The sequence below is a fragment of the Lichenostomus cassidix genome, chromosome 22, assembly GCF_008360975.1.
Source record: "Lichenostomus cassidix isolate B80296 chromosome 22, HeHo_3.0, whole genome shotgun sequence".
NCBI lineage: Eukaryota > Metazoa > Chordata > Aves > Passeriformes > Meliphagidae > Lichenostomus > Lichenostomus cassidix.
In genome coordinates this window covers 4,709,894-4,736,580 of record NC_139502.1, presented here as the reverse complement: position 1 = coordinate 4,736,580, position 26,687 = coordinate 4,709,894, and the positions used below count along the sequence as shown (strand labels likewise).

General features: G+C 46.4%; 2 protein-coding genes across 5 annotated transcripts in view; one reads left to right on the top strand and one right to left on the bottom strand.

Annotated features, from left to right (window-relative positions):
- The window catches only part of LOC146428116 (hexokinase-2), a 33,245-nt gene extending 30,348 nt beyond the window's left edge, over positions 1-2,897 (top strand). For both annotated transcript variants that reach the window (XM_085080423.1, XM_085080422.1), the window contains exon 18: positions 706-2,897. In XM_085080423.1, the coding sequence (XP_084936549.1) occupies positions 706-850 (145 nt within the window). In that variant the 3' untranslated portion in view covers positions 851-2,897. The remainder of the gene's footprint in view (positions 1-705) is intronic.
- A 2,605-nt stretch (positions 2,898-5,502) lies between these two features.
- Positions 5,503-26,384, bottom strand: GMCL1 (germ cell-less 1, spermatogenesis associated). 3 transcript variants are annotated; one of them, XM_085080424.1, is made up of 15 exons: positions 26,121-26,384; positions 25,532-25,659; positions 22,697-22,789; positions 22,292-22,389; positions 21,711-21,823; positions 19,168-19,233; positions 18,901-18,985; positions 18,623-18,713; positions 18,297-18,437; positions 13,568-13,637; positions 10,807-10,866; positions 9,051-9,126; positions 8,150-8,295; positions 7,887-7,974; positions 5,503-6,785 (listed from the first exon to the last, which is right to left on the bottom strand). In XM_085080424.1, the coding sequence occupies exons 1-15, from the start codon at positions 26,294-26,296 to the stop codon at positions 6,657-6,659; spliced, it is 1,560 nt and encodes a 519-aa protein (XP_084936550.1). In that variant the 5' UTR covers positions 26,297-26,384; the 3' UTR covers positions 5,503-6,656. The 3 variants fall into 3 exon arrangements, with proteins under 3 accessions (XP_084936550.1, XP_084936551.1, XP_084936552.1); XM_085080425.1 differs by lacking the exon at positions 10,807-10,866 and having other exon boundaries at positions 26,121-26,382; XM_085080426.1 differs by lacking the exons at positions 8,150-8,295; positions 9,051-9,126; positions 10,807-10,866.
- Between the last annotated feature and the right edge of the window lie 303 nt (positions 26,385-26,687).

The following is a 26,687-nucleotide window of genomic DNA, read 5'->3' as shown; positions in this document are numbered from 1 at the left end:
AGCAAGAGTCAGCCACTCCCTTTAAGGCTGGGGCACTAAGAAGACAGGTAATGCAGCAGTAAATCCACCAATCCCACTGGACCTGACCCAGATGTGGTGACCAGGTTCAACCAGGACTCCAAGTTATGGGGATGAGGCAGCTCGAACCAGCCATGAGCCAGGCCATGAAGGTCCATGGCCACACAAAAACCTGTCCATGCCAGCGCTGGCAGCTGGTGCTGCTGGACAGTGGGGCTCAGACAGGGACTAAAGCACTGGGCTGAGCTTAAATAGGGCTCATGAGCCCATGGGCAAAGGGAGCCTCTGAGAACTCTGCCCAGGTGAGGCTGGTCAGCGCTGTTGAGGTTGGTTAGTGCTCCCAGGGCTTGGTGGGATTCGAGAAGGCGCTGGGTTTAGTTGTGAGTGAAGGTGCAACACTGTTGCTTTGTAACTGTGGGCTTGGGCTGAAGTGCAGAGACTCAGGCTTTCCAAGCTTCATCCCTGGCAGCTCTGTCTCCGTCCACCCACCCACCTACCCATCCCTCCCTCCCTCCCTCCCTCCCTCCCTCTGTCCATCCATCCATCCATCCATCCACCCACTCACCCAACCTTCTCGGGGTCTGCATTGCTCTTTGGGGCTCTATGGAAGGCAGCGAAGGGGTTGGGACTGACACCTTGATCTCATGGCCAGTTAATTCAGAACCTCTCCCTCCCCTTGCCCTGCAGCTTCTCCAACGTCATGCACGAGACAGTGAAGCAGTTGTCCCCCAAGTGCGAAGTGACCTTCCTGCAGTCAGAGGATGGCAGCGGCAAAGGCGCCGCGCTCATCACGGCCGTGGCCTGCCGCATCCGCGAGGCAGGACAGCGGTAGAGGTTTGCCCAAGAGCTTGGTTTCAGCAAAACAGGACGTTTCCTCACCGACTCCCTCTCTCCCTCCATGCACACACTCACACACCCATGCGCCCCCTCTCCTCCAAGCAGACTCGTAGCTTTACTTGTTCTCTGAGGCACCACGGTGGGACTGGAGACTCCGTGGGCTCTGTACAAAGTGTTGTCGTAGGAGTTTCCTTGCATGACATAAAACCGCCTGTCGAGTAAAGCTCACAGTGTCTTTTGGCTTCTCCCTGCATTTTCAGGTGGAGCTGGAGCTGTCCCACCCTCAGCTTCTGTCACACCCCAGCTCTCCTCCCACCACTCCAAACCACTCGCCCTCTCCTAACAGCAGTAGGGATAACACTCGGATAATTAAGACACTGCATTGTCACTTTAACAGTACCTATTTATGTATGTCGGAGTCGTAGCTGTCTGTGCTGTAGAAGCAAACCTCTAAGATTGGGCTAAAGACCTCCACTAGTCTTTTACCCTGATCAAGGCTGTATTATTTCCATGAAAGTCATGGTAACTCTTAAAGCACAGGGTGCAGAATTCCAATGGCGTGGCCACGGCTGCACTGGAGATACCACGTATCTCCCTTGGTGAGCAATACTAGAGAACCTGCTGGAGCCAGGTTAGAGGGGCCCCTCGGCCGGCTCTGGCAGAGCACGTGCCTGGAAATAATTGGGGACTCAGGGTCTAATCCCATTTCCCAACCTCTCACCCACACCCTGAGTAGTGTATAGGAACGTGGCATGTACATAGGGTTGTGTTTCACCCCTGGACACCACTACCCCCTTCCCTGGTGCATGTGTGGGCACGAGGAGCCACTGCCATGGGTTGGTATCTCCCCTGCCAAGCCCCAAACTCATGGCCGTGTGTCTGCCCTTGGTGTGGAGAGTCTGGTTTGCTTTGTGTCTGTGAAATAGTTCTGTGGCTGCAGCCTTTAGGTGGCACCTGGATTTATACACTGTATATTTATGTTTGAAGAGATCTGATGTCTTTTTATGTACATAGTCTCTGGGGGGTTGTATCACTTAGTTTTAACGTCACCTTTTCATGTTGTTGAAGAAGAGTACAGAGTAATTATTTTTTCTTTTTCTTTTGGTTGTGTAATTTTTTTTTAATTTAAAATTTTCTTGGGGTGGACTGGAGAAGGAGACCCAAATTCCTGAGGACAGTTGTGCAAGAGGTTTGGGCATTCTGACTTTATCAGCAGGACAAAAGGGAAAGCAGAAAGCCAGGGACGCGGCGTGCAGGAGCAGCAGGGCCGTGCGGTGATGCTGTCGGGTTTAGGCTGGGTTTAACCCTAGGAGAGGTTTTATTTTGTCCCCATCCTCCCCAGCTGTGTTCTGGAAGGTGGGTGGGTGACATAACCCAGGGCTCTGCAGTGCTCTCAGCCTCATGTCACCATCCTGGTCTAGTGCTGGCACCAGCAAAGCCAAGCTCATCTCTTTGGTGAGGTGACATCAACTGGTGGCACTTCATTCCCATTTGGCATCCTCAGGGCTGTCTGTGAGCATCCTCAGGGCCACTTGTACCCGCAGCATCACTTCTGTACCATGGTCAAATGCAGGGATCAATTTTTGCCAACAAAAAACTGAATGAACTAAAAGCTGCAGGTCTCTGCCTCGGGGAACAGAGGCAGACAGAGGGTGGGGGGGGTTTCTGTAAATATTTAGCAAAAGTTAATGAGATTTCTGTGATGTACAAAAAAACCCCAAACAACTAATAATCCCCACAAACAGCCCTTCAGATTGGAGAATAGAGTTTTTGTCTATTTTTATGTATATTTTTATACTGCTTGGGGTAACCTCATTACCAAAAGTCTCTCTTCTGTGTTGGGGGTCAATTTCAGTAGCACAATTTTAAAGCAAAATTACTCTTTTGGGCATTTTAAATGCTTATTTTTTTATAAGCCTCAAGACAATTATAACAAATAAAACCTGTGTATAGAAATGATGTAAGAAGCCAACTTTAGTGGAAGTTTTGGAAACTATCAAATAAATCTTTGAAGGATGATACAGCAATCCTCTAATCTGGTACCAAGCAGTTTTGTGTGATTTTTTTCCTCAGAAAACCAGCATTTTGCCTGCTGAAAAATTGAAACAGAAATGTTTTTAGCTGCTGTACTCTGCAGAATTGCATTAGTGGCTGTTTCTACTCTTAGCCAGCTGTACACCTTCTGAAATCCGTAGTGTTTCCATCAGTTAGTGAGCGAAATTTTATACAACAGTAGTTTTGGGGGCAGGATGGGAAGGATTGGGATCTGAGCAGCCCTGCTTTTGATTCAGGCTCTGTTGGGGCAGGTGACTGACAAGGTGAGAGGGAAACTGGGGAGCTGAGTTCCTGGCTTGGAGCAGGGTCACCACATTCCCTCACCTGTCTGGGGGTGAAGGAGGGGCTGTAGCTTTACAGGAGTGGGGAAGGATCACCCTGAGCTTACCTGGGCTTGGTCAGAGGGATACACACCTGGAAAACCACCTGGATAGCCCAGGTTCCCACAGTGCTGGAAAGCTTTTGCTTTGACTCAGAATCGAGCAGAGTCTGGAATGTTCCCAGTTAAAAGCAGTACTCGAAGCATTACGAGACACCTGTGTTACCTGTGAGTGCAGATCCACCCTCCCTGGGGCTGCAGGGAGAGTTTTTGGGGAACACCTGGAGGAGTTTGTGCTCCTTGTTGTCCCCAAGGGGACGAGCATTGGAGGTGTATGATGTACAGTCTGATTGTGACGGCTGGGACTGGAACCTCACGCCAAAATGTTGCCATGGGATGTTCTGTGAATGTGTTTAAAATGAAGAAGGGAAGATTAAATTATAATTATTGATATGAAGGGAAGATCAAATGATTATCTGTAGGGACAGATAGATAGACTGCTCAGCCTGACTTGTCCAGTCTGTCTCTTCCCTGCAGGAAGAAGCGCTGCTTTGTGGATTTAGGATGGTTTTGTTTTGCTTGGTTGTTCCTATTTGGATGCATTTTCTTTGTGCTCCCGGGGTTCTGAGATGTTTGCCAGCCACGCAGGGAGCAGGGAACAGAGTCTCTGGCCTTTGCTCCCTAGCAATTCTCTCCTCGTTGGTACTTTGGACCGGATTTTATTGTGTTTTGAATATATATGTAGATACATATAAACACAATCAGCAAATACTGAGCCTTTTGAGCAGAAGTTGCCTCTTCCCTTCTTGGAGTCCAAGGCCGGGAAGGAGCAGCTCGTGCTCAGTGACCCGAGGGCTACAAGGGTATCACTGGGGCACAGATCTCTAGCCTGGCAGCAGCTCGGATGCAGTTTGACCTGAGATAACTTGGTGCCTGCTCTCCCTTATCAGGCAATCCAAACCCATCTGGCTGTCAGAAAGATAAGGGGGTGAAAGGTCCAAGTGCATGTGAGGAGAGAGGTGTAAAATGGTGGCAAAATGCACCATGCAAGGGTTGTGAGGCACAAGATAACAACAAAGTAAACTAGAATGGGGGAGCCCTTGCCACAATCCCTCCCCTCCAGACAAGGAAAATGCCTGCTTTGGGCTGATGATTTGCTTGTTCTGGTAGAAAAATGGGCACTGAAGGCAAAAAGAGGCAATTCCTGTTCTCAAGGCAATTTAGAGACAGGGAAATTCTTTCCCTTGTGACATCCCTGACCAGTCTGAAATCTTTCTGGCCTCAAGCAAAGAAAATGCATCTTGATGTGGGTGCTGGCTCCGTATGGGCAGGGGAGTCATAAAGCCAAAGACTGTGTGGCTGCTGGCAGAAATGAGTGCTGTAGATTCACCTGATGTTGTTCTTTGGTGTTTACAATATTTATTTTTAGCAATTGACTGCAATGATATTATATATAGGCTTCCTTATTTTTGTACTTTTCATACAGTTTTCCTGAGTGTGGTGTTGTACTGCTCAGCTCCCCTCGGCCACCACTGCTGCTCCTACTCGGTGACAATAAAGGAAAGAGAAACCACCATCCATTTCTGGGGTCATTGTCATGTGTTTCGGCTTCTGTGCTCCCCTCACCCCCTCACCAATCCCTGATCCTGGCCCCTGGGAAGAGGGACACAGCAGGGAAGGGGGTTGTTTCCTTGCACTGACAGTGCCCCCAAAGCCGGGAGGGTGCAGGGAGATCCAGGACACCCAGGGATCCAGGGAACAGGTTGTTGCCTGGAAAAAAAGACCAAGATTCATTTTCTGCTCCACATCCCATGTCCTTGTGACACTGGGTGGGTCCCAGCAGCAGGGCCCCATGTCCAGAGCAGTGGGGGGCTCTGGGATCCAGAGGGAAGAGCAGGGTTGGGCCCTGGCAGGGGTGCAAAGCCCTGTGCAGCTCAGCCCACCCTCACAGCTCCGACTTGAACCTGCTGTTAAAAACCACCAGGATTTGATGAACCTGTTCCCTCTGCCATTAACCAGCAGCCCCTGTGGCTTTCTACTGAATCAATTTCCACTAAATCAATTTTAAGGAGTTCATACTTCTAATTAAAACCAGAGTTAAGTATCTAAATAGAATTGATTCAATAAATAAATTTGATGCTGAAGCAGCTTAACACCTTAAAATGCTTCTGCTCTCTGCTGCCACAGCTGTGACACAACACAAGATCACACACAGGGGCTGAATCCATAGGGTTCAGCTATTCCCAGCAGGAAAGAACAGACACAGGCAAGTATTCCACTTGAAATAATTTAATGACAAATTGCCATGTTTTTCTATCTTGCCCAACATATTTTTATCCTTGTTATAAAGTACAAATAGTTTTATATTTTTCTGACATAAAAAAATAGGCTAATGAGGCAAAAATTCCCACTTTGAATCAAAAAATCCTGCTGTAAGAATTCAAAATTGTAAGAGACAAACATAAAACCCAACAAAGACTGAACAGAGTACCATGACACGACTCATCCATCAAACCAACTGGAGAGGAATCCCTTCTTCCCCACTCTGCCTTTGGATCCCGTGACCTTGCTGAACTGATGTGAAGGTGGTGTTACACATACAACTCAAAAGGCACTCAAAAGTCACAAGTTCCTGAGATAACACGGGATGTATTCCCAAGGTAACAGCTAAAACAAGCCACAAAAAATGTTTAAAAACTGGTATTTGGTTTGCGTGAGCAGAATGAGCACTCAGCAGAACTCCAGCTGAGAGCTGCTGCTGAGGGGACTCAAGTGATGGTGAAGACACTGGAGTATTTGCTGCACATGGAAAAAAATTTACTTAAGAACATCCTTGTTAATTGTTAGTAAATTAACCTGGTAAAAGACAGAGAATTATTGGCTGCAGTGTTAAAACAAGACCAAGAATGAAATGTGTGTGTGTGAGCTGCAAAAAAGACTTAAACCCAGCAGGTGGGAAAGGCTGGGCAGTTAAATAATCAAAGGTGAGAGGCCACATTTACAGAGATTATTTGGCCCTAATGGAAAAGGACCAGGAAAATAAGCAAAATATGGGTCTGGTATTTACAGGTCAATTATTAAAAAATCCAACAAATAATACAACCAAAACCCACACTAACAAAACCCACACAACTGTGATCCACACAAATTCCCTATTTCCAATTTGGCTCAGTTTTCACCCAGAAAAGCCCGAGTATAACACTTCTCAAACATGGAATGGCTACTGCCTGACAATGCAGAACAGAAATAAAAAATAATAAAAAAAAAAGGGTAGCTGATTTTGACCTATCTAATGTCTGATCCTCTCTTCAGAGGTGCATAGGAGAGCACTAAAGCCAGTGATGTTGCTACAGTGTAAGGCCTGCTTGTCTGAGCTTGGAGCAGCATCCAGGGTGGGAGAGGGGCTGCCACAGACCCCCAGGAAGTCTCAGGGTTCCAAATGATCCAGTTGTGCCTCGCTGTCTGTCCTCTTCTCTGGTGATGTGTACAGGAAGTTGCAGCAGATGTAGAGGGGGAACGTCAGGAGTCTGCTGTCCAAATTCATCACTATCTGCTCCTGAGGCACACAAGGCACATTTGCATGGTGATGGGTGACCACAAAGAACAAGACTGATAAAATAGTCATTCTGCACATTTTAATGACTATGGATTAAAATCAGAATATGAAAAAAATAAAGCAAAGACAGTTCACCTTCACCTCAAGCTTAAAACACTGACACATTCTCAACCTGCCCACAGCCCCCACCCCAGAGCTCCCAGTTCTCTGCAGCACAGGGAACAACCACAGGAAATGCTTGAGCAAATTTCCCCTCCAACATGCTGGGGAGGAAGGGAGAGTTTTCATTTTTAGGAGATTTCACCAACCAGGCATTCCCAACAGTTTAAGACAAATTTCTGTTTGGGGGTAGGAATTTTTTGGTTCCACTCTAGGGTTTTGGGGCAGCAAAACTGAAACTTCACCCTAGTGAGGATGCAAAACAATTGAAACTTCGAAACTGAAACGTCACCCTCCAGCAGGGATGGCACGGACAAGAAGAGGTTTTCTGTGTTCTCACCACCTTTGCAGCACTGCTGGCAGGGATTTGAGAAACTTGATTAACAAGTCCTGCACACACCTCACTAAATCCTGCCGTCAGCAATGGGTGGAAAGGGGCACATACTCTAAGAAAACTCCACTCCTTTCTGCGGCTTTTATCAATTCATTTAGAAGAGTAATAAATTCAACCCTTAAACAACATGTAGACATTCTTTTAACTCCTCAACTTACAAGAGTCTTCAAACTCCACATTTGCCTCTAAATAAGGAGTCTGATGGACGGATTATGCAGAGAGGTGATGTCAGCAGTGCTGGAGGGCTGGGAGAGCAGCAGAACATGACACTGGCAGCAGACAGCAGCACCACAGGCACTAATTTTACTAATATGGGAACTAATTTCATATTATCAACACTAATGAAACCCACACTACCCTACTCTAGTTCCACTTCACAGATTAGCTTAATTACCCTCTACCTCCAACAGGAATGCCTGAGATTCCACATAAGCATGACAAGAAGAAGAAGCAACTCCCCTTCAAAAGCATTGGTAACTTCTCAGCATTTTTTTCATGCCTTGAACTCCACCATTGAAGTTCAACAGCCCAAAACCCCACAGATATACCTGATCCTTCTCCAGGGTCAGGATCTGATAGCCTGTTGTCCTGCTGCAAATCATCTTCCCACTGCTATCGAATGATGCCAGGCGTAACCTGGGGACAGAACAATGAAATCACTTCAATCTCCTGTTATTTTTTCAGCACAAGGAGTTTCTCCCAAGGAGACGGGGTAACATTTTTAAATATAATTGACTTGGTGGCAACAAAATTTAAGGCAAACAGGGCTGGCAGCATTAAGCCAGCCCCCAAGCCCCGCTGGGTGCGGCACCTGAAGGCAATGCTGCGGCGTGGCTGCAGGCTCACCGAGCCACTGCATGGCTGGTTCAGCGTGTTCCGCTTGAAGATGATGTAACGGTTGGTGTAGGTGACCAGCAGGTCCAAGCCAAAGTTGAAGCCAGTCCAGCGCCAGCAGTACTGCAGGACAGAGGGGACACCAGAGAAAGCAGCCTGAGGGTGAGCTGTGACACAGACCAGGGGTGCCACGTGAGCTCCAGCTGGTCAGTCCTGGGAATGGGGTTCTGGACTATGGAGAGTGGGGGTTCAGTGCCAACATCCCTGCCAACATCTGTCTGAAATAGAGAACTTGGTAGGAGCAAACCGTACTAGGTGACTGCGTGAGAGCAGCTGACTGTCAGCTGCCTCCCAGACAGACAGAACACATGTCACACAAGTGGGTATCAAATACTCAGCACTGGGTAACGGGGCTGATCTGTGAGTCCCAGCCATGTTCAAAGCACTCCTTGGGGTCAACTGCCTTAGCTTATGTGACTTCAGTGGGAAAAATTCATGTTCTCTATTTATTTTACAAGACTTGTTACCTAAAGACACAGAGGGGCCCTGGCTCTGAATATTACAAATCTTATCTAGAGAACTTCCTTTTCCTGCTAAAAAGAAAAAGACATCCCTGATAGGGCTCTATTTAACTGCCTAGATTTTCCAAGTCTCAAATGAAAACTAACAGTTTTTGCAGCACAAGAGAACAATGAAACACCTGTTTCTTACTCTGTGCTGAGACAACAATTGCTTCCATCCTTCTAGGGATAAAAAAATTGTATCTTTCTCCATGACATCTTTTGGATTCAGTTTGACAATGAGGATCTATATGATTTGGAAATGCCTGACCTGACTCAGCCATGCCAGCTCTGCAGTTTGCCACGTGCCACACTTACATCACCGTCCTTTGCCAGTTTGCGACCACACCTCATGCTGTTTCCTTCCAGTTCCTCTTTATTGATTTCTTGAGGCCTGAAAAAACCCCAAAACAATATCTTTAAGGACACTTCAACAGCTTCGTATGATACCTTAATGCGGGGAAGATGAACAGACTGGAGTAAAACTGTCTGACCACAAGACCGTGGAATACCCTGAGTTGGAAGGGACCCACAACCGACCCTTCTTTTATCAGATGTGTGACTAGATGAGCTCTCAGAGTCTCTTCCATCCCAAATTATACCATAAACATCCACCTACACTACAAAACTCCAATACAAACTAGGTTGTGACACCTCAGTTAGGCAGGACTTCTTTTACGAAACTTTTCCAGATAACAAAATAATAGCTGTTGCAATGAAATACATTCTCCCAGCCTTGTAGAAACCCAGGTGTTTTTAAACACAGCAGGCTGACTTCTGAGGCACAACCAGAGACAAGTGCTGGGGCACAGCTGCAGGGCTCTGCACAACAGCAGTGCTGCGAAGCAGCAGCCACGAGACACTGGGAGAGGTTTCTCAAGGGGCTGGTTACACAACTTGGCTAAAAAAACCCACTTCCCCTCAGTGCTCACGAGGTGCCACAGCCATTCAGAGCTCCTGAGCTGTCACAGCCCCTCGGTTGTGTCAACTCACACCAACATCAGCTCCTTTCACCCAGCAGCTCAACACGTAGAACAGTCTTGCATAGCCAGCATGAGTGAGATCAGTCCTGAATCTCCAGAAGTGTGTAACTCACTTTGCTTCACACACCACGACATCATCAACCCAACTCCCACTGCCAGAAAGTGTTCAAGTTACACTAGGCCAAGAGCTAGCAGTGAACTTTATTAATCGCAGTGACATCAATCTCTGCAGGTTAAACTACAAACCCACAAGACCCAACAATGTCCTCCAAGCCAGAAAAGATGCATCTGTTCTCCTCCTACTGCTCACACTCCTCAGGAACTTGCTGCTAAAGCTTTTATGAACTCAGCCCAAGTATTTTCTCTCATTTCTGTAAAAACCAATCCTGGCAGGTGAAGGGTTCTATGAACAGGCTATGCACACAAGCTCATCACACATGAACAAATTCACCCAGGAACCTCCTGTGTGCTTTTCCACATCTTCCAGATGAACTGGTTCTGTGGCTGACCTAAATGCAGTAATGGTGATACAGGATTTATTTCTGTTTAATTAGTGACAAATTTCACAAACATTAGTCCATAATGCTCAGACTGACATTAACACCTCCCTCTCCATCCCTCAAGCAGCCTCAGACAATGCAGAATTTCAGCTTTAACCACTTCCACCAGCTGCCACACAGTGAACAATAGAGTTATTCTGCTTCCTTCTCACACACTGCCAAAGAGACTGTTAAGAGCAGAAGTGATTCCAGTCCTGGACTTGAAAGATCTGTCTGGCTCCTGCCACAAAACACATGTTTAATTTTAAAAAAAGTGATCCACTTTAGGACAACAAGTAAACCTTGAGCAGCTACAGTTCAAAGTAACAAACTCCCATGTTACGTTAAAAACACTCTCCAGTTCTTTAGCATGAATAAATGTTTAATCCTTTTAAATGCAAACTCAAAGCAGAAGGGAAACACTTTCTTCTCTTCCTCTCTATAAAGTAATCAAGATAAACCACATCACACACTTCCAAGCAGTGCCATTTCCATGTTGGCAGTGTTAGAATTATGCCCTGCACCAGGTGGGATATGGAAATAGAGCCTTACTTCAGCTCAGAGGAATCAGATTCATGTCTTGATCTGATTCCCAAGTCTGCTTCCTTACCCCTAAGGGAGAACACAGTTTTTCAGAACAGTGTTTCATACTGATATGGAAGTAGGTGTGAGAGGAAGGGCAGCAGAGCTGGATAAACCATGGGCTTATAAAACCTGAATTCTTTTCCTGCAGCTACAGGTTGGTCAAATGACAAAAACATTTGCACTACCACTAAGGAGCAGCTGTACATGTGCCCTTCTAAGGCACAGCTTATCAACCACAGGCCTCTCCTGCATGGTGGCACCACAGGGCTTCGAATCCCACTGATCTCATAGACCACATGCAATGGATGAGTGGCAGTGGAGCTGAGCTGCTGCAACTGCAGGGCAATACCCCATGCCTGGCACCCCATCTCTTCCCCACAGCCCCAGAGAACACCAGACACAATCAGTTCATTATTATTACACAAACAGTAACCTGGATGCCACCAGAATCACTATGTTTATAAACTAGTAAAGGCCAAAGCTGAGAGATACTGAGGAGAAACACTACATCTCACCAGTTCTTACCATTGCCAGCAACGCTGCCCTTGGCAATGGACACCAGACTAAGAGATTGAGCCAAACTGAAAGCTGTTGTTAAACTCAACGTTCTCTGGCTGAGACTTTTGGTTTTCACTGACTTAAAAGAAATAATAAACCCATACTGCAAAAGAGAAAACTAGACAAGCGCAAAAAATGTGGAAAAATACTCTGCCCATTCCAAGAGCCATTGAAATCCTTAGTTGTAGCTGAATATGAAAGCTGCTCTTTTCCAAGCTGGATGATCCGCATCATCCTCACTGCAGCTCTGTGGGAGCTCGCTTTTCGAGAAGCATGTACATCCAGTGGTTGACAATTCAAATGCTCCCACTGCACTGAACTACCAAAACAAAAAATCAAAATTAGCAAATACAGGGTCTTTTACCAGAATTTTGATGATTCACTTCCCTGTGAGCCCTGGTTCCCCACGAGCCAGGAGGTAACACTTGTCTACTCTCAGATACAGCCACAGCAGCATTGCAAAAGCCTTCCCAAGAAAACAGCATCAGAAACACAGCCAGCCAGAATTAATCTTCAAGAGTTGAATATGAGAGTCACAATTCTGTACTTTACCTCCACTCTTTCCTAAAGGACTGCTACTGAAGAGAACAACATTTTCAAAGATCTTGGCTATTCTTCACACCAGAGTTTGGGTTTTTTTACACTATTACATGATGACATCAAAAGGAAGTAATTGAAGAAGTATTTTCTGTGCAATACATAATTAAGCCATGGAGCCACGCCATGGGGCTGTTTCAGGACAGAAATGTAATGCGTTTAAGAGCAGTTGTTGGCTGTTCAGTGACAATCCAGCCAAACCCCCCTCCTCAAAAATCCTGAACTGCTGCTGCCAGGGAAGCACACCAAGCACACTGACTCCTCACTTTAAGGGAAGATGGGAGATATGTAACTGAACAACACTGCCAAAGCCTGCATGGCTCTGGTTCAAAGCAGATCAGTGGTTCTCACACTTCTCAGCCTGTGATCACCCAGTGAAGCTCTCATTAAAACCCAACAACCTGCTGGGTGACACAGCTATGGGAGAAAGGAACATGTCAGTCTGTTTAGTTTTGGGAGGTGACAGGCATTTTGCAGCTGCTTGACCTGGCAGCTTTTTAACCTGACCTTTTTTCTCCACAAACCACTCTAGGAACCAGGAGAAAAGACAAAGGCAGGACCAACTCTCCAGCTACATTTTGCCATAGTTTTGGTGTTAAATCAGGGACCTGGCTCACTGCAGCATGGCCAAGAGCAAGCAGAAGGAAGGGAAACAGTTTGATGGCCACACACACATGTAACACACATCAAACATACAAACTGGCCAAGCACAGGCTCAGCATCACAGGCACCAGCCACACAAAGCATAGCCACACACCAGCCTTTGGGGGGCACAGAAATGACACTCACATGCTCGGAGGTCTCATGGAATTCTCTCACTGGCAAGCAATGCCAGCACAGTGCAGCACACAGTGTAGGAAGGGGACAAAAGAGATAGAACTGGAGGATTACGGAGAGAACGGGGTCTTAGCAGTGGAGAAGGAAGATCTACTGGGAAAAGCTGGAGCACTGGCAGTGGAGAGCTACGGAACGTAACACTGAGGGGGAAAGGCAGTGAAATTAGAAAGGAGTGAGGTCAAGGGAGGTGAGAGGATGCAGAACCCTGCTAGGTGCTGGGAGGCCAGCGTGGGAGGGGCAGGAGTAAAGGTAAAAAATGACAGATAAAAAATGACAGATTGCCTCCTTCACCAACGCAGTTGCAGCTCCCCACAGCCTCCTGTCCCCCAGCCTGGGGGAAGGGGCCAGGGCAGGCTTCTCCATCTGCAGTACTGTCCCGAAGTATTCCTAAAATGGAAGGCTCATAAATTACCTTTTGACAGCCTCAACATGTATTTCCAGGCAAAGTACTAGTGAGAAGCATTAACCATCACAAAGGAAATACAGAACATGTGTCCCCCACCCAGCATTTCCCTCTGGTCCCATTACACCAATTTTCCAGAGTTCTACTGGTTGAAGGATGGAAGACCAGCCAGCCCAAGGGAACAGAGCTCCACAGAGAGCAACAATTTAAAAGCACTGGAGTATGCTTCCCCCCTCCTTTTAATGTAAACTCCAAAATTAATCATGTCAGTATTTATGAGAGGAAGGTTTCTAATTTAAGAAAGAAATAAAGGAAAGCCTGTAGCATACCTACCCAATATCATTGTCTTGTTCTGCTCTGAGCATGGCAAACCACTGCTGTTTGTAAACAGAGGACAGCCATTCTAAAAAAAAAAAAAAAAAAAAAAAAAAGCTTGGTGTTGTCTTTGGAGATGGTAATATACATTTGAAATAGAGAAATAAAATGACATTGAAATAATAAAGTTACACTTACTAATTGGACAGTGTATGCAACCCACCCCCTGATAACTCCCTGTGTTCTCCAGCTCCCAGCTGGGGAGAAGGGAGTTACACAGGGGAAAGGATAAACATCCACAACTAACAGGCAGTAACTCCAGACCATGTTCATCTCCTCAAATATCCCCTGATGCCACAAGTGATGCAACTCTATACATTTTTCAGCACACAAAGCTCTGTTCAGCCAAGGAGTTTGTTAACAAGCTCTTGGGCGAAGTTGCTGTTTTCTGAATCCCCAATGGAATTCTACGTAAGTTAAAGAAGAAAACACAATCAAGGGATAAAAGAAAACAGTGACTTAAGACAAATATGGTAAAACAAACAGAAACTGTACCCTGCTAGGAATAAACATAAATCATGTCTTCCTTGGGAAACACACAAAGATTTTATTTGCTGTGTTAATTTAATGTTACAACCGAGAGATAAAACAGAGCAAAATCCAACAGTCTGTCAGGCAGTTACACAAAGTGGATCCCAAAAGCATGTGGTGTAAGAAGTTATTAATCAAGATAAAAAATGGAGCAAGGGGGCAAGGTCATGTATAAGAACCAGCTCTGGAATATGGGCTGGGTGAGAGGAACAGGGAGAGCCACTGTGACCAAAAACAAACCAGGAAGCTGATGAATGGGACAAAAGGGAGGAGAGACGAGATCACGTTGCTGACAGCAACTTAGAAGTCCTGACTTGAAAAATTAAAACCAGCCCTTGCTCTACTGACTCTAGAGTGAAAGTCCAGGCTGTGATAGGAGCAAACTGGGAATTAACCAAAGTACAACAGAAAATAAAAAAATGAATTAAGGAAAAGTACACAGATAAGGAACAGAGAAATGTGCTAAAAGGGAAGGAAAAAATATCAGGCGGGAGAGCATCTTCTGTGCATGTGTATGTGCACATAGCTATTTCCTACCTCACATTTTGGCTGCATGAATCTGCTGATTTATGGAGAGGGAAAGCAGAGCTTAGGAAATGTTCAGAAGTCACTGAGAAAAACAGAAAAACACTGTGCTTACACAGACACATTATGTGTTCCTGTATCTTGCACCTTTTCTGCACAAAGCTCAGACTGCTGTGAACTCCTAACACAGAATTTCAGTTTTCCCCGGCAGGCCCTACACACACAGAGTATAAAAATAAATGGATAAACAATCACAGCATTACTTTCAACTTTCAGTGCATTTTCCTTATCTACCTCCTTGAGACCAATTTCATCTGGAATAATCAAAAAAGCTTCTGCCAGAACACAAAGTACCCAGCGATGGCCCTGCCTGCAGACTCTCAGGTACGAAGAGCAAAAGTTCTGATCTTGACACATCTTGTGGCTACACCCTGGTATGAAAAGATTACAAGGGCAGGCAAAACTCCAACAGCACTTCCTTACAGATCCTCCTCGTGCACTGAGCACGTGGCCCTGTGTCCCCTTTTTCTGCACCACAGTGCCACCCAGCCAGCACAGCGCTCATCGCAGCTCAGGGACTGCTTCCCTACAGAGCAAACACTGCTCCCTCACAGCTTGTGAGCTACGCACCAATTTCACATTCTTTCTCGATGCACACAAGGAAATTAGCCTCAAAGATGCAATTATCTTGGAACAATTCCTCCTCTGACAGACACAGGTAAAGGCTTCTGGCTTTGAGAACAGACACAATGTTTATCCACTGAAGAGAACTACGAAAAGGCTGCCCATCACAGTCCATCACACACACCTGGTAAGTGGTAACAGCAGACATTTAGAGGAGGAAATCAAACGTAGCTCCAGAAAATTTCTGGTTTGCAACATCTTATTGACATGCTGACAAAGCCAATTCACAAGGATACAAATCTCACCGTTCTGCTGTGTCACCGTTAGGGATCCAAAGAGTCATTCACCCAAAGTTATTTTTTATAATTTTTGCACTTTGCCTGTAACCTGTACCAATATTACTGTGAAGAAACACTGATTATATTTACTTTATACATCACTTAAACAAGTAAAATATCATGTATGAAAGCTGAGACTTGCTCTTTTGGGATTTTTATGCAGTAACAAAATGTTATCACTTGCTGGAGGTCTAAGATGCCCCACATGCTGGGCACGATGGACCAGACCACTCACACCTAGTGCTGCCTCCATCTACTGCTCTGAGAACACCTTTAAAGCAGCATTTTGAACAAAGGATAACCAAGTTCATTCCTCTTTTACTGTTTAAGGACGAGTGCAGGAAACAGCCTCTTCTCCAGGTATTAGGGCATTCATTTCAACCAGAACTGGGAGGAGGGAAAGCCAGCACATCTGAGCAGTACTGTTCCTGTACCTGTTCGTTTTCACACAGGAGATGGGCAGATTTCTGGGAAGGAAAGGCCCTGTCCACTCCCCACAGGCACAGAGAGCCCTAATCCAGCTTCTGAGAGCCACATCCATCCAACATTTGAAAGAGAGGAACTCAAGGTTATTCAGACACTCAGCTACAAAGAGCAACTAAACCATTGCTGCTGGCAGAGATAGGAGATGCCAGTACAGGAAAGGCAAACTGACATGACCCTATACCAGCTTAATGGCGAGGAAAGCACTTCAGAAGGATCTAACAACTCCATCAGGCCAACAGGCTTCAAAACAAACACCTCAACTTGGCATCACAGCATCCTTGTGCTGACATCAATGCCAGCATGAAGGAAAAGGCCAACATGAGATGAAAATAAAAAAAAAAAATTATAGGAAGCAGCAGCATAGCTCAAAGACAGTTTAAACATTTCCTTATGGCAAGAGTCCACTGTGATCCCCCATGGCTGCATGTATGGATTTACCTACTTCACACCTCACGTATGGCTACATGACAAGAACACAGATGTCAAAGAAGTTGTATTTATAAGTGATGAACTCGTAAAGTCGGTACTAATTGGCATGTGGTAATTACACCCAGAAACAGACATCACAGCCACAGGTGAAGGAAGAGTTCTATTTTTTTAAAATCTTATATACTGTATAAAAGTGAGAGCCAGGGAAAAGCCAGCAGAGTTAAGATGCAAAATTCCGTGCAAGGATTCAACCCTGACAAGGGAACACTGAGCAGAGGGGAATATGAACAAGGATACCAGGAGTCAAAGGTCGAGCATGAGAAATCCAAACACTTACAAAGGAGCTCAACTATCTCAGGTGAGAGAAGGGAAGAAAAAAATAACAAGGAAAAAGAAGGAGGGCAGGTGTTTCCTGTGATAAGAGATCAGAAAAATAGTGGAAAAACATTTTCAAGTCAGAGCCCAATTGGTAACTCATTTCCAGTCTTATTTATCTATGAGCAGCCAGGTTCACACAGCTCCTGAGCAGGGAACAAAGCTGATTTGTGGACTCAGACATCCACAGCAGGATGAGAAGGGGCTTTTAATTTTCCAGTGATACTGGGATGTTAACAGCAGTAATCTCTAACACCATGAAATGGCATTTTGCTCTCTGGACTTCAAAAAGAACCAGGCCCTAAGAGAAGGATGTATTTTACACAAGTCAAAATGCAGATAAATGTACTAGAGTGGAATACTTGAATATCCTCTCTGCTCCAAATCATCCTAAATCTCTATTAGTAAATAACATTTGTTTTGGAAACGGGAAGAAGAGTTCAAAGCACCTTATTTCAATTTAATTTTCGGGTTTTATTCCAAATCCTATCAAAACCTATCCAGCTCTTTTTAGAAAGTAATGGGTGGAAAATAGTCGAGTCTCAGAAAGTTTCACTCTCCCAAAAGGAAAAGGATTTTTTGCTTATCTGGGCCCCTGGGACCATTTAAACATTGATAAAGTACTATGTATTGATTATAGAGCATTTTGACAAACCAACTGATAAGCAGAATGCTTAACACATGTACATGGGTGACTTTGCAGACTTTTATGCCTATAATTTTCACACTCATCTTCTGCTGAATCTTCAACCACAAACCAGATGCTGGAGATAAACATGTGAGCAGTAAGACAAGTGAACACACTGAGATCTTCCCAATTACTCTAGGGCAGGACAGGCTGGGGAAGGCACATGGAACATGATCAGTCAAGTAGAATCACAGAACGCTTTGGGCTGGGAAAGTCCTCTGAAGTCATTGAGTCGAATTGCTCCCCCAGCACTGCCAAGGCCACCACTGACCCATGTCCCCAAGTGCCACATCCCCCCAGGAATGGGGACTCTATCACTGCTTTAAGCCCTGTGCCACAGCTGGACCCTTTCCATGAAGGAATGAATTTTCCCAATATCCAACCTGAACCACCTCTAGCACAGCTTGAGGCCATTTCTTCTTGTCCTGTCCCTTGTTCCCTGGGAGCAGAGCCCAACCCCCACCTGGCTGCCCCCTCCTGCCTGGGAGTTGCAGAGATCAAGAAGGTCCTCCCTGAGCCTCCTTTTCTCCAGCACCCTCAGCTGTTCCTCAAACTCATGCTCCAGACCCTTTCCCAGCTCTGTCCCTCTTGGGACATGCTCCAGAACACAAGTCTCTCTCTTGGGGTGAGAGGCCCAAAACTGAAGCCAGGAATCGAGGCGAGGCTTCACCTGTGCCCAGCACTCACTCACCTGAGGGCAGCAGGGCATCTCTCTCCACGATTCTGGCTGAGGCCAGGTCACTGATGATGTACTGCAGCCTCAGGTGTGCGAACACGGGCAGGAATGCATTCCCCTGCGCCGACTCCAGGAAGGCAATGTCACCCCCAAACTCTGCAACACACAGCACCCGCTTTACCATTTGCTTCCCCAAATATTTTCCAGACCTTGTTTATATTGGAGGTTTTACTTACTGATTAGAGAAGGTTATTATGGACATGCAAGTCACCTTTTGCCATTAAAATTAAGAAATTACTCACATTCAAATCCCAAACCAAGGCCAGGCCAACTCTTCCTACCTCTCCTGCGCTCGGCAAACCAGGCATCAGCTTCCGTTAACACCTGCTTGAAAGACCCATTCCAAGAAGGCACGAGCTGAAGGAACATCCACTGGGCAAAATAAATAAATTCCAGTGAGTCAGTTTAAGAACGTTTCAGAGAAATAATCTGCACATTAATAAGAGATATTTCCACAGTGCATTAATTTATGTAAAAGTTTTGCTACTCCACTAAATCCTTTCAGTCAATCCCACAAAGGTTCCACTGCATCGAACCCCAGCCAGCACCAGGCAAGTACCTTTTTGAGAGCAGTGTACACATCCATTTCCACCTGCAGCACAAACAGGTTGGAGGAGCTGATCAGCTGTTTCATGAGGTTTATGCTGAAAAAAAATCAATTGTAACAGGTAAGTTAAAAAGTAACAGGTGAGACAGAAGAGAGAAAAAGAAGAAGGGGAGGCAGGGAACAAGCAACCAGCAGTAGCCCAGAAAGTGATTTGCAGTGAGCTCCAGATGTGGGCAGAGATTGTCTTTCATCCCTGCAAGGGACGTGCAGCCCCAGTACCTGAGCTCCTTGAAGAGTCCAACACTCTGGTGAGTCATCAGGTTATTCAAGAGCCACTCAAGGCACCTGTATGGAAAGGAAGGAATTAGGACCTCTGCCTGTTTCTTCCCCATGTCAACATTCCTGCAACAGCTGCTCAGGCTCACAAAGCCTGGTACTGCCTCACAGGATTGGAAAATGCTGCCTTAACCCAAGCCAGAAATGCATAAAAATACTAAAGAAGTTTTTGAATACGGAAAGTTTGCCAGAAAATTTTCTCTTATTAAACCTGTACTGAGTTTCTATCACGGCACAGCACAAGTGGAATTGAAAGGATTGTTAATGTTATACAGAACTCTGAGAACAGTCACGGCACAAAGAAGTACTTAGGAGTGCCCAGCATTCTGCTCCCAAATGTGGCATTAGCCCTCCTCATTAAAACAAAGTTCAGCTTCAGCTCTGAATATTAAATCTGCTCTGTGACAGAACAGTCTGTGATCATCAGTGTTACTTCACTGTCACACTGAAGACCAGACATATTGTCCTTACTTTATAACTCACTCAGTCACAGCACAGCCAATCAACCTGTAACAATCTGCATCTATTTTAAGGGAATTGATGACAGGAGAACCCAACAATCCAGTAAGACAAGCAAAGCCCAAGTTAGGCAGCTTTAAAAGGATCAGAAGGACCAAGGCCCAACCAGAACTTGATTTGGCTGCTACAGTTAAAGGCAAAAAAACCCCATTTCCATAAATACACTGGCACCAAAAGGAGGCTCAAGGAGAGTCTCCATCATTTGTAGAATGCCAAGCATAGTGCAGCAACAGGGGATGAGGAAAAGGCAGAGGTAATGTCTTCTTTGCATCAGTCTCAGTAATATCAAGATTAGCTGTCCTCAGGACACCCAGCCCCTGGAGCTGGAAGTGAGGGATGGGGAACTGAGTGAAGCCCCCATAATCCAGGAGGGAATTGACAGTGACCTGCTCTGCCAATCAGACACAAGTCTGTGGGCCTTGGTGGGATCCACCCCAGAGAAACGAGGCAACCAGCTAAAGAATTTGCCAAACCACTCTGGATCATCTACCAGCAGTCCTGGTTAACTGGAAAAGTTCCAGCTGACTGGAAATCAGCAAATCTGTGAGAACAGTCTACAAGAAGGGTCTGAAGGAGGATCCAGAGAACTCCACAGCCTGACCTCAGTTCTGGGCAAGGTTTGGAAGAGATCATTCTGAGTGCCATCACATGGCACATGCAGGACATGGAGATCAGGTCCAGCCAACATGGATTTATGAAAGGCATATCCTGCTTGACCAACCTTATCTCCTTCTACAATAAAGTGACCTGCTTAGTAGATGAGGGGAAGGCTGTGGATGTGTCCATCTCGACTCCAGTAAAGCCTTTCACCCCATCTCGCACAGCATCCTACTAGAAATACAGGCTGCTCGTGACTTAAATGGGTGGTAAAAATTCTTCAATTGGTAAAAAGCTGGTGGATGGCCAGGCCCAGGGAGTTGTGGTGGATGGAGCTAAATCCAGCTGGTGCTGGTCACAAGTGGGGTTCCCCAGGGCTCAGTATTGGGGCTGCTCCTGTTTAACATCTTCATTGAAAATCTGGTTTTGGGGATTGAGTGCTCCCTCAGCAAATTTGCAGACAACACTAACCTGGGTGGGACTGCGGATCTGCTGGAGGGCAGGAGGGTTCTGCAGAAGGATCTGGACAGACTCAATGGGCCAAGTACAGCAGCACGAGGCTCAGTAAGGCCAAATCCTGGGTCCTCACAGCAACCCCCTGCAGCTGCAGGCTGGGGCAGGAGTAGCTAAAGAGCTACTTGGCAGAAAGGGACTTGGGAGTGGTTGACAGATGGCTCAACATGAGCCAACAGCGTGCCCAGGTGGCCAGAAAGGTCAATGGCATCTTGGCCTGTGCAAAGAATAGGCCAGCAGGACTAGGGAAGTGATCATCCCCCTGAACCTGGTGAGGCAGCATCTTGAGTGCTGCATCCAGTTCTGGGCCCCTCACTTTACAAAGGACATTGAGGGGCTGAAGCATGTCCAGAGAAGGGCAAAATGGCTCATGAAGGGTCTAGAAAACATGTTTGATAAGGAACAGCTGAGGGAGCTAAGGGGGACCTCCCTGCTCTCTGCAACACCCTGAAAGTCTGTAGTGACATGCAGCTCGTCTTTTCTCTCATGGCTGCAGTGAGAGGACATGAGAAAACGGCCTTAAACTGAAACAGGGGAGATCCAGATGAGGTGTTAGAAATTCTTTTTCCCTGTTTGGGTGGTCAGGCAATGGAATAGGTTGCCCAGGAAGGTGGTGGAACCACTACCCCTGGAGGTGTCTGGATCTGACTCTGGGTGATATGGTTTAGTGGTTTCAGTGATAGGGCTGGGTGGATGGATGGTTGGACTGGATGATCTTACAGGTCTCTTCCAACCTTGATGATTCTATGATTCTATTCTAAAAAAAAAAAAAAAATTAACCTGGTCATTATGGTACTGTGTGTAAATTCACAGCTAATTAGCGATGTCAAAAGCAGCTTGGAGACAGTAATTCTTACTTTTTCTTCACGGAGTCCAGCCCATACGTCCCCGCAGAATTATAATAACCACACACAGTTTGGGCAGTGATGGTTTCCTTCATTGTTTCACCACATTGCTGGATTAAGCCATCCTGCAGGGAGGAAAAACCCCACAAATGTTCTGAGTGTTCATTTCCCAAAAGGAAATGTCAGACACTGTGCTATTCATACAGATTTGCATGTCTGAGCCATCCCCGAAGTCCCATGGGCTGCTGTGCTATGCTGTTCAAAACATTTAAATCATCATGGAAACACAAATGTTCCTTAAGAATATTTCCCATGAAAGAAAAGCAAAATGAATGCCCTCAGGGTAGAGCAAGTGAGCTCCAAAACCTACTCAATCTACTTTTAGATATCACTCTCAAAGCACTTAATCTCACACCTCAATCTTAGTCATAGCATTTTTCAATAAACCCACTGTGTTGTGTTTGGGTTTTTCCCCACTTAGCCTTAAAAGCTGATTCATTCTTCTGGATGAAAAAGGCCACATGGGTGAGGATATTCTAAATGGCTCTGCTTCTTTTCAGGTAAAGACATAACTACTGGCACTTTTGACTTACAAGCTGCAGCATGCAGGCTGCTGCCAACAGGGCAACCACACGGCTGGGGTTTATCAGCACATCATCTCTGTAGAGCGAGCCAAAAGCCACCTGCAGAGCTGCAAAGGGAACAGGAGTCAAACAGAGACAGAACACTGATCAAGGAGCATTAAAAGAGTCCTTAAATATAACCAAACCCCTTCACTGCATACCTTCTCTATGGTCTCAGTACTGGCTCTTTATCTAGAGCAGCTGATCAGACAGAAAACAACACGGGGCATTAACCAATCCATTACTGAGCTTCCACGACATAAACAAACTCTTCAGCATAAAAAAGTTAAACCTCATGGGCCTTCTCAGAGCACCATGAGGTTTAACTTAACCTCTCCCTTCAGGGTTTTGTTAAAACAAAAGGTTCTCACTTACCTTCTACATCAATATTTTGGTCAGGAATCTCCAACTCTATTACGTTCATGCTGGATTCTTTCCAAGAGCCACTGAACATACTGGAAAAATAGCCTGACTGTATGAGGAAAGAGAGAAAAAGAACTCAACTAAGAGATTTCACCCCAATTTAAAACTGCCAAAAGCAGCACATGGAACCAAACATGGTTAATATTTACCTTTAAGCAGAACAAAATTAAGGGAACTTTCACAAGCTAAAACATTCTGACAGACTCAAAGGGCTGATTGTAGTTGCTATCTCTGACACTCAATATGCCTACAGGAAAATTTGGGCTATGTGTGTGTAACCAGAGCAAGAAAAAAGTTTGAAAAGGCCAGAAAAGCTCTTTTCTCACAAACCACATCACCAGTGGGGGGCACTGGACAATTAGTCCAAGAACTAAGTCCTTAATGTTACTGGCAAACAACAAATCCTGCAGGCATTAGGGAATGCCAGTTTGGGGACTGGGAGAGAAAAAAAAAAAAAAAAAAGGCATGCAAGACATACAAATTACTGTACAAGGCTGTAGTCTCATACCAAGGACACAGACACACACACCATTTACAGCAATATACCTTTTATTATTAAGTGAAAAGCACATAAAACTAGAATTTGAGGTTTCCATCCAAATGAAGGGAAAGATAATGCTCTACTAGGGTTCCTGATTTTCCTTCCCAGCAGCAGATGTGCCCATTATGAGATGCTATCAATGCAGTTTACCTGAGAGATCAAAAAAATAAAGTCTATTTGTATAGCACCACAGCCCCTGACCTCTTCACTCAGCATTTCAGCTCAGGGCAGCAAATAATACAAACCCCAATTTTGATTTCATTTGATCAGGTTGGTATTTCTGTACCCTTGGCGTATTCCTAACTGACACGACACAACATGCTCCTCTCAAACCCAGGACCTCAGTCATCTCTGTCCTCCTCATGAGGCTGCCTCAGCTTTGCCATAGAGATCAACTCTCCAATTTCAAAAAGATTTACCATTTTTGTAACAGCATCACAGGAAAGAAATTCCCCATTTCTCAGAGGTGCTGTGACCAGGCAGAGCAGCACCTGACTATCCCTCATGGAACACAAGGCAGTGCCTGGAGAGACCAGGGGAGCAGAAACAGCCAGGCTTGAGAATCTGCTCAGGGGCACAGAGGAGGAGGCACAATGGCATTAAGAGTCATTTACATGGAGTTATTTCTAACCTCCAACACTATTTTACCTACAGTGACATAATTCCAATGCAGCAGTGTGCCCTGAAACAAAACCTGCCTGAGGAGAATTTTGAACTCCGCCTAAAAGCTCATCTCCCAAGAACGCCACTCCTACAACAAGGCCTCTACAGAAAACATCACGATTTTCAAACCCTGCTAAACAGCTGCATTCACAAAAGGGATTTCACATCCAATTTCAGTCACCAACCTGTGCTAAGGTTTCAGAAGCTTCATGAACTTGAGGTGCAGCAACCACAGACCCACAATGACAGAAAACACCAGCAGCCTGAGGCCACACCAGCGCTGTGCCCAGCCTGCACAACCCAGCCCTGGCTGTCCCCCCTTCATGGGGTCAAGAGTCCCATGTGGCAGTGGGAGCTTTGCCTGGCAGCCCTGCTCCTGCCACACACCCCATGCCCCTCCCCCCGGTGCCACTGCTCCAGCTCTGGCTCACACAAAAGACTCTCCTGCCTTCAGTTTATGCTTGTTAAAAGGCCCTCAAGCACAAAAAAGGAAAGGCTTTTTCCTACAAGAAAGCAATGAAACACTTCCCCTGCAGGGGCCATACAAGTAATTGCTGAAGCTGCTCTGGAATTCTGGCACTGACACAACAGCAGCCACAAAAACCTAGAACTCACTCTTCCTGTCACTTGTTATACCAGGGAAACTGCAGCCATATACTGAGCACCTCCCAGTGCCACTGTGTCACACCCCCTGCTCTGGCTCTCACTGCAGCTGGCACACAAGTGCCCTCCCGTCCAGGAACATCACCTGATAGCTTCACATCAACCCCTGCCAAGGTCTCCCCCGAAAGCCACTGGCACAACTGAATTCGGTGTTTCACAGCACAGTCATGGCTCCTCCCCACTTCTGCCACAGGCGGAGTGACACAGAGAACAGACAATGAAGCCAACAGCACCTCGGTGCTCCCAAAACACAAACACAAAGGACTCCACCTGAACATAGCCCAACAGAAAACGTTTGTAGAGACAGCGTCTTTTTTGCATAGAGATAGCACCTTAGTAAGCACTATGATTTATTCATTTTTAGAGCTGCTGAGCAAACGTTCCTCCTGCAGCAAGGAATCCTTTCATGAGGACTCATAACAATTAAGTAATAACTACAGAGATACAGCACCAGCTACTTCCCTGCAGATCCTTGCACCCAAATCCAGTGGACAGTAAAACTGAGCTGGGGCACCACAGGCTTTACGAATCCCTTCGGGAAGTGCCTCCTTTGCTCTGCAAGAATATTCACATCACAAGGAGCCTCTCAGCCACTTGTTCAGCAAACAAGAATATGTTCTCAGGACATCAAAGAAAAATTTCAGGACTGTTTTCACAGAGAATGCACCAAGATTAAGAATAAAATAAACAGAATAAAAAAATTAAACAGCAAGAGAGAGAAGCAAAGGAACTTTTCAAACATGAAGGTACAGGTCTGCTTCCCAACACTGCTAACGGAAGTTGGTTAACTGTTTGCATCTAAAAAGAGTGAAGGTACTAAATATAAAGGGGGGGGGGGGGGGAAGGAAAAATCTCCAGTCATACTTCAGGCATTCATTTATGAAAAACACAGTTCCTTTTGGGAGTCAGAAAGAAGTCACTTGCCTGACACAAATAAATCTTGTGCAAGTTCCACTCCTCTCCCAGAGCACAAATTTTGATATCACTGTTCTCCCCATTTAAAAACAGCGTCTGATAAATATATTTCGACGTGCTTTTCAATTTTTTCCTAGTAAAAATAAAACAACAAACCCCAAACAGTGAGACAGTCCTTCAAATTCTCCTGTTACAGCGACAGCAGTCGGTCTCAAGATCTCAGAGGGTTCGGCATGCCCAGCCCAGCGCAGCCCAGCGCTACTGCCGTGTCACCCCGTGCTGGCACCACTTCCCCGCTCCCCGCTGCTGCCGGGGCCTTTCCGAGCGCCCCAGAACCACCTCCTCACCAGGGCGACCCACGAGTGGCCTCCTCCCGACCCCTCTCCCCTCCAGCCCCCGCTCCTTCCTGCACAACGGGCCCCGATGGCAGGCCGGGCCGAGCCCTCGAGTGTCTTCCCAGAGCTGCCCCCCAGCCCGACCCTGCAGCCCCCCAGCCCGCCTCAGCCCGGCCCAGCCCTGCAGTCCCCTCCAGACTGCTCCCGGCCCCCTCAGGGCCGAAGGCCGCCGGCGCCCTTCCCTCAGCCGCCCCCAGACCTGCGGCCCCGAAGGTGGAGGAGCCGCTCCTCCCGCTCGGCCTCGCCGTCGCTGTCGCTGTCCCCGGGCCCCTCGGCGCCGCCGCGCTTCCTCTTGCAGCCCGTGCCCGCGGCCGCCGCCTCGCCCCGCGGGAGTCCGGCCTTCCGCCGCAGCACGCGGCTGCCCAGAGAGCCCATGGCCACTCGGCCGCCGCATGGAGCCGCGCGGAGCGGAGCGGCAGCGGCGCCTCCGCCCCGGCCGGCGGCGGCCACGGGCCCCGCGACTGTGCGCCTGCGCGGGCGGGCCCGAGGTGGCGCTGAAGGGCCCGAGCAGGCCAGGCCAGGCCCGAGGGGGCGCGGGCGGGAGGGAGATAGAATCTCTTAATAATTTTAGTTAATGGTTTAAATTGACTTCTATAGTAATTCTTTTAATAATAACAATCAATATATATATATTTATAATAAATAGTGCGTTATTCTTTAATTACTCTTAGGTAGCATCTAGCAAAATTGTCACAAGCTGCTTCTGTAGGAAGACAGCTTAGGAAAGTACTGAAACTTTAAGTTTTCATAAACAAACTCTGATGTC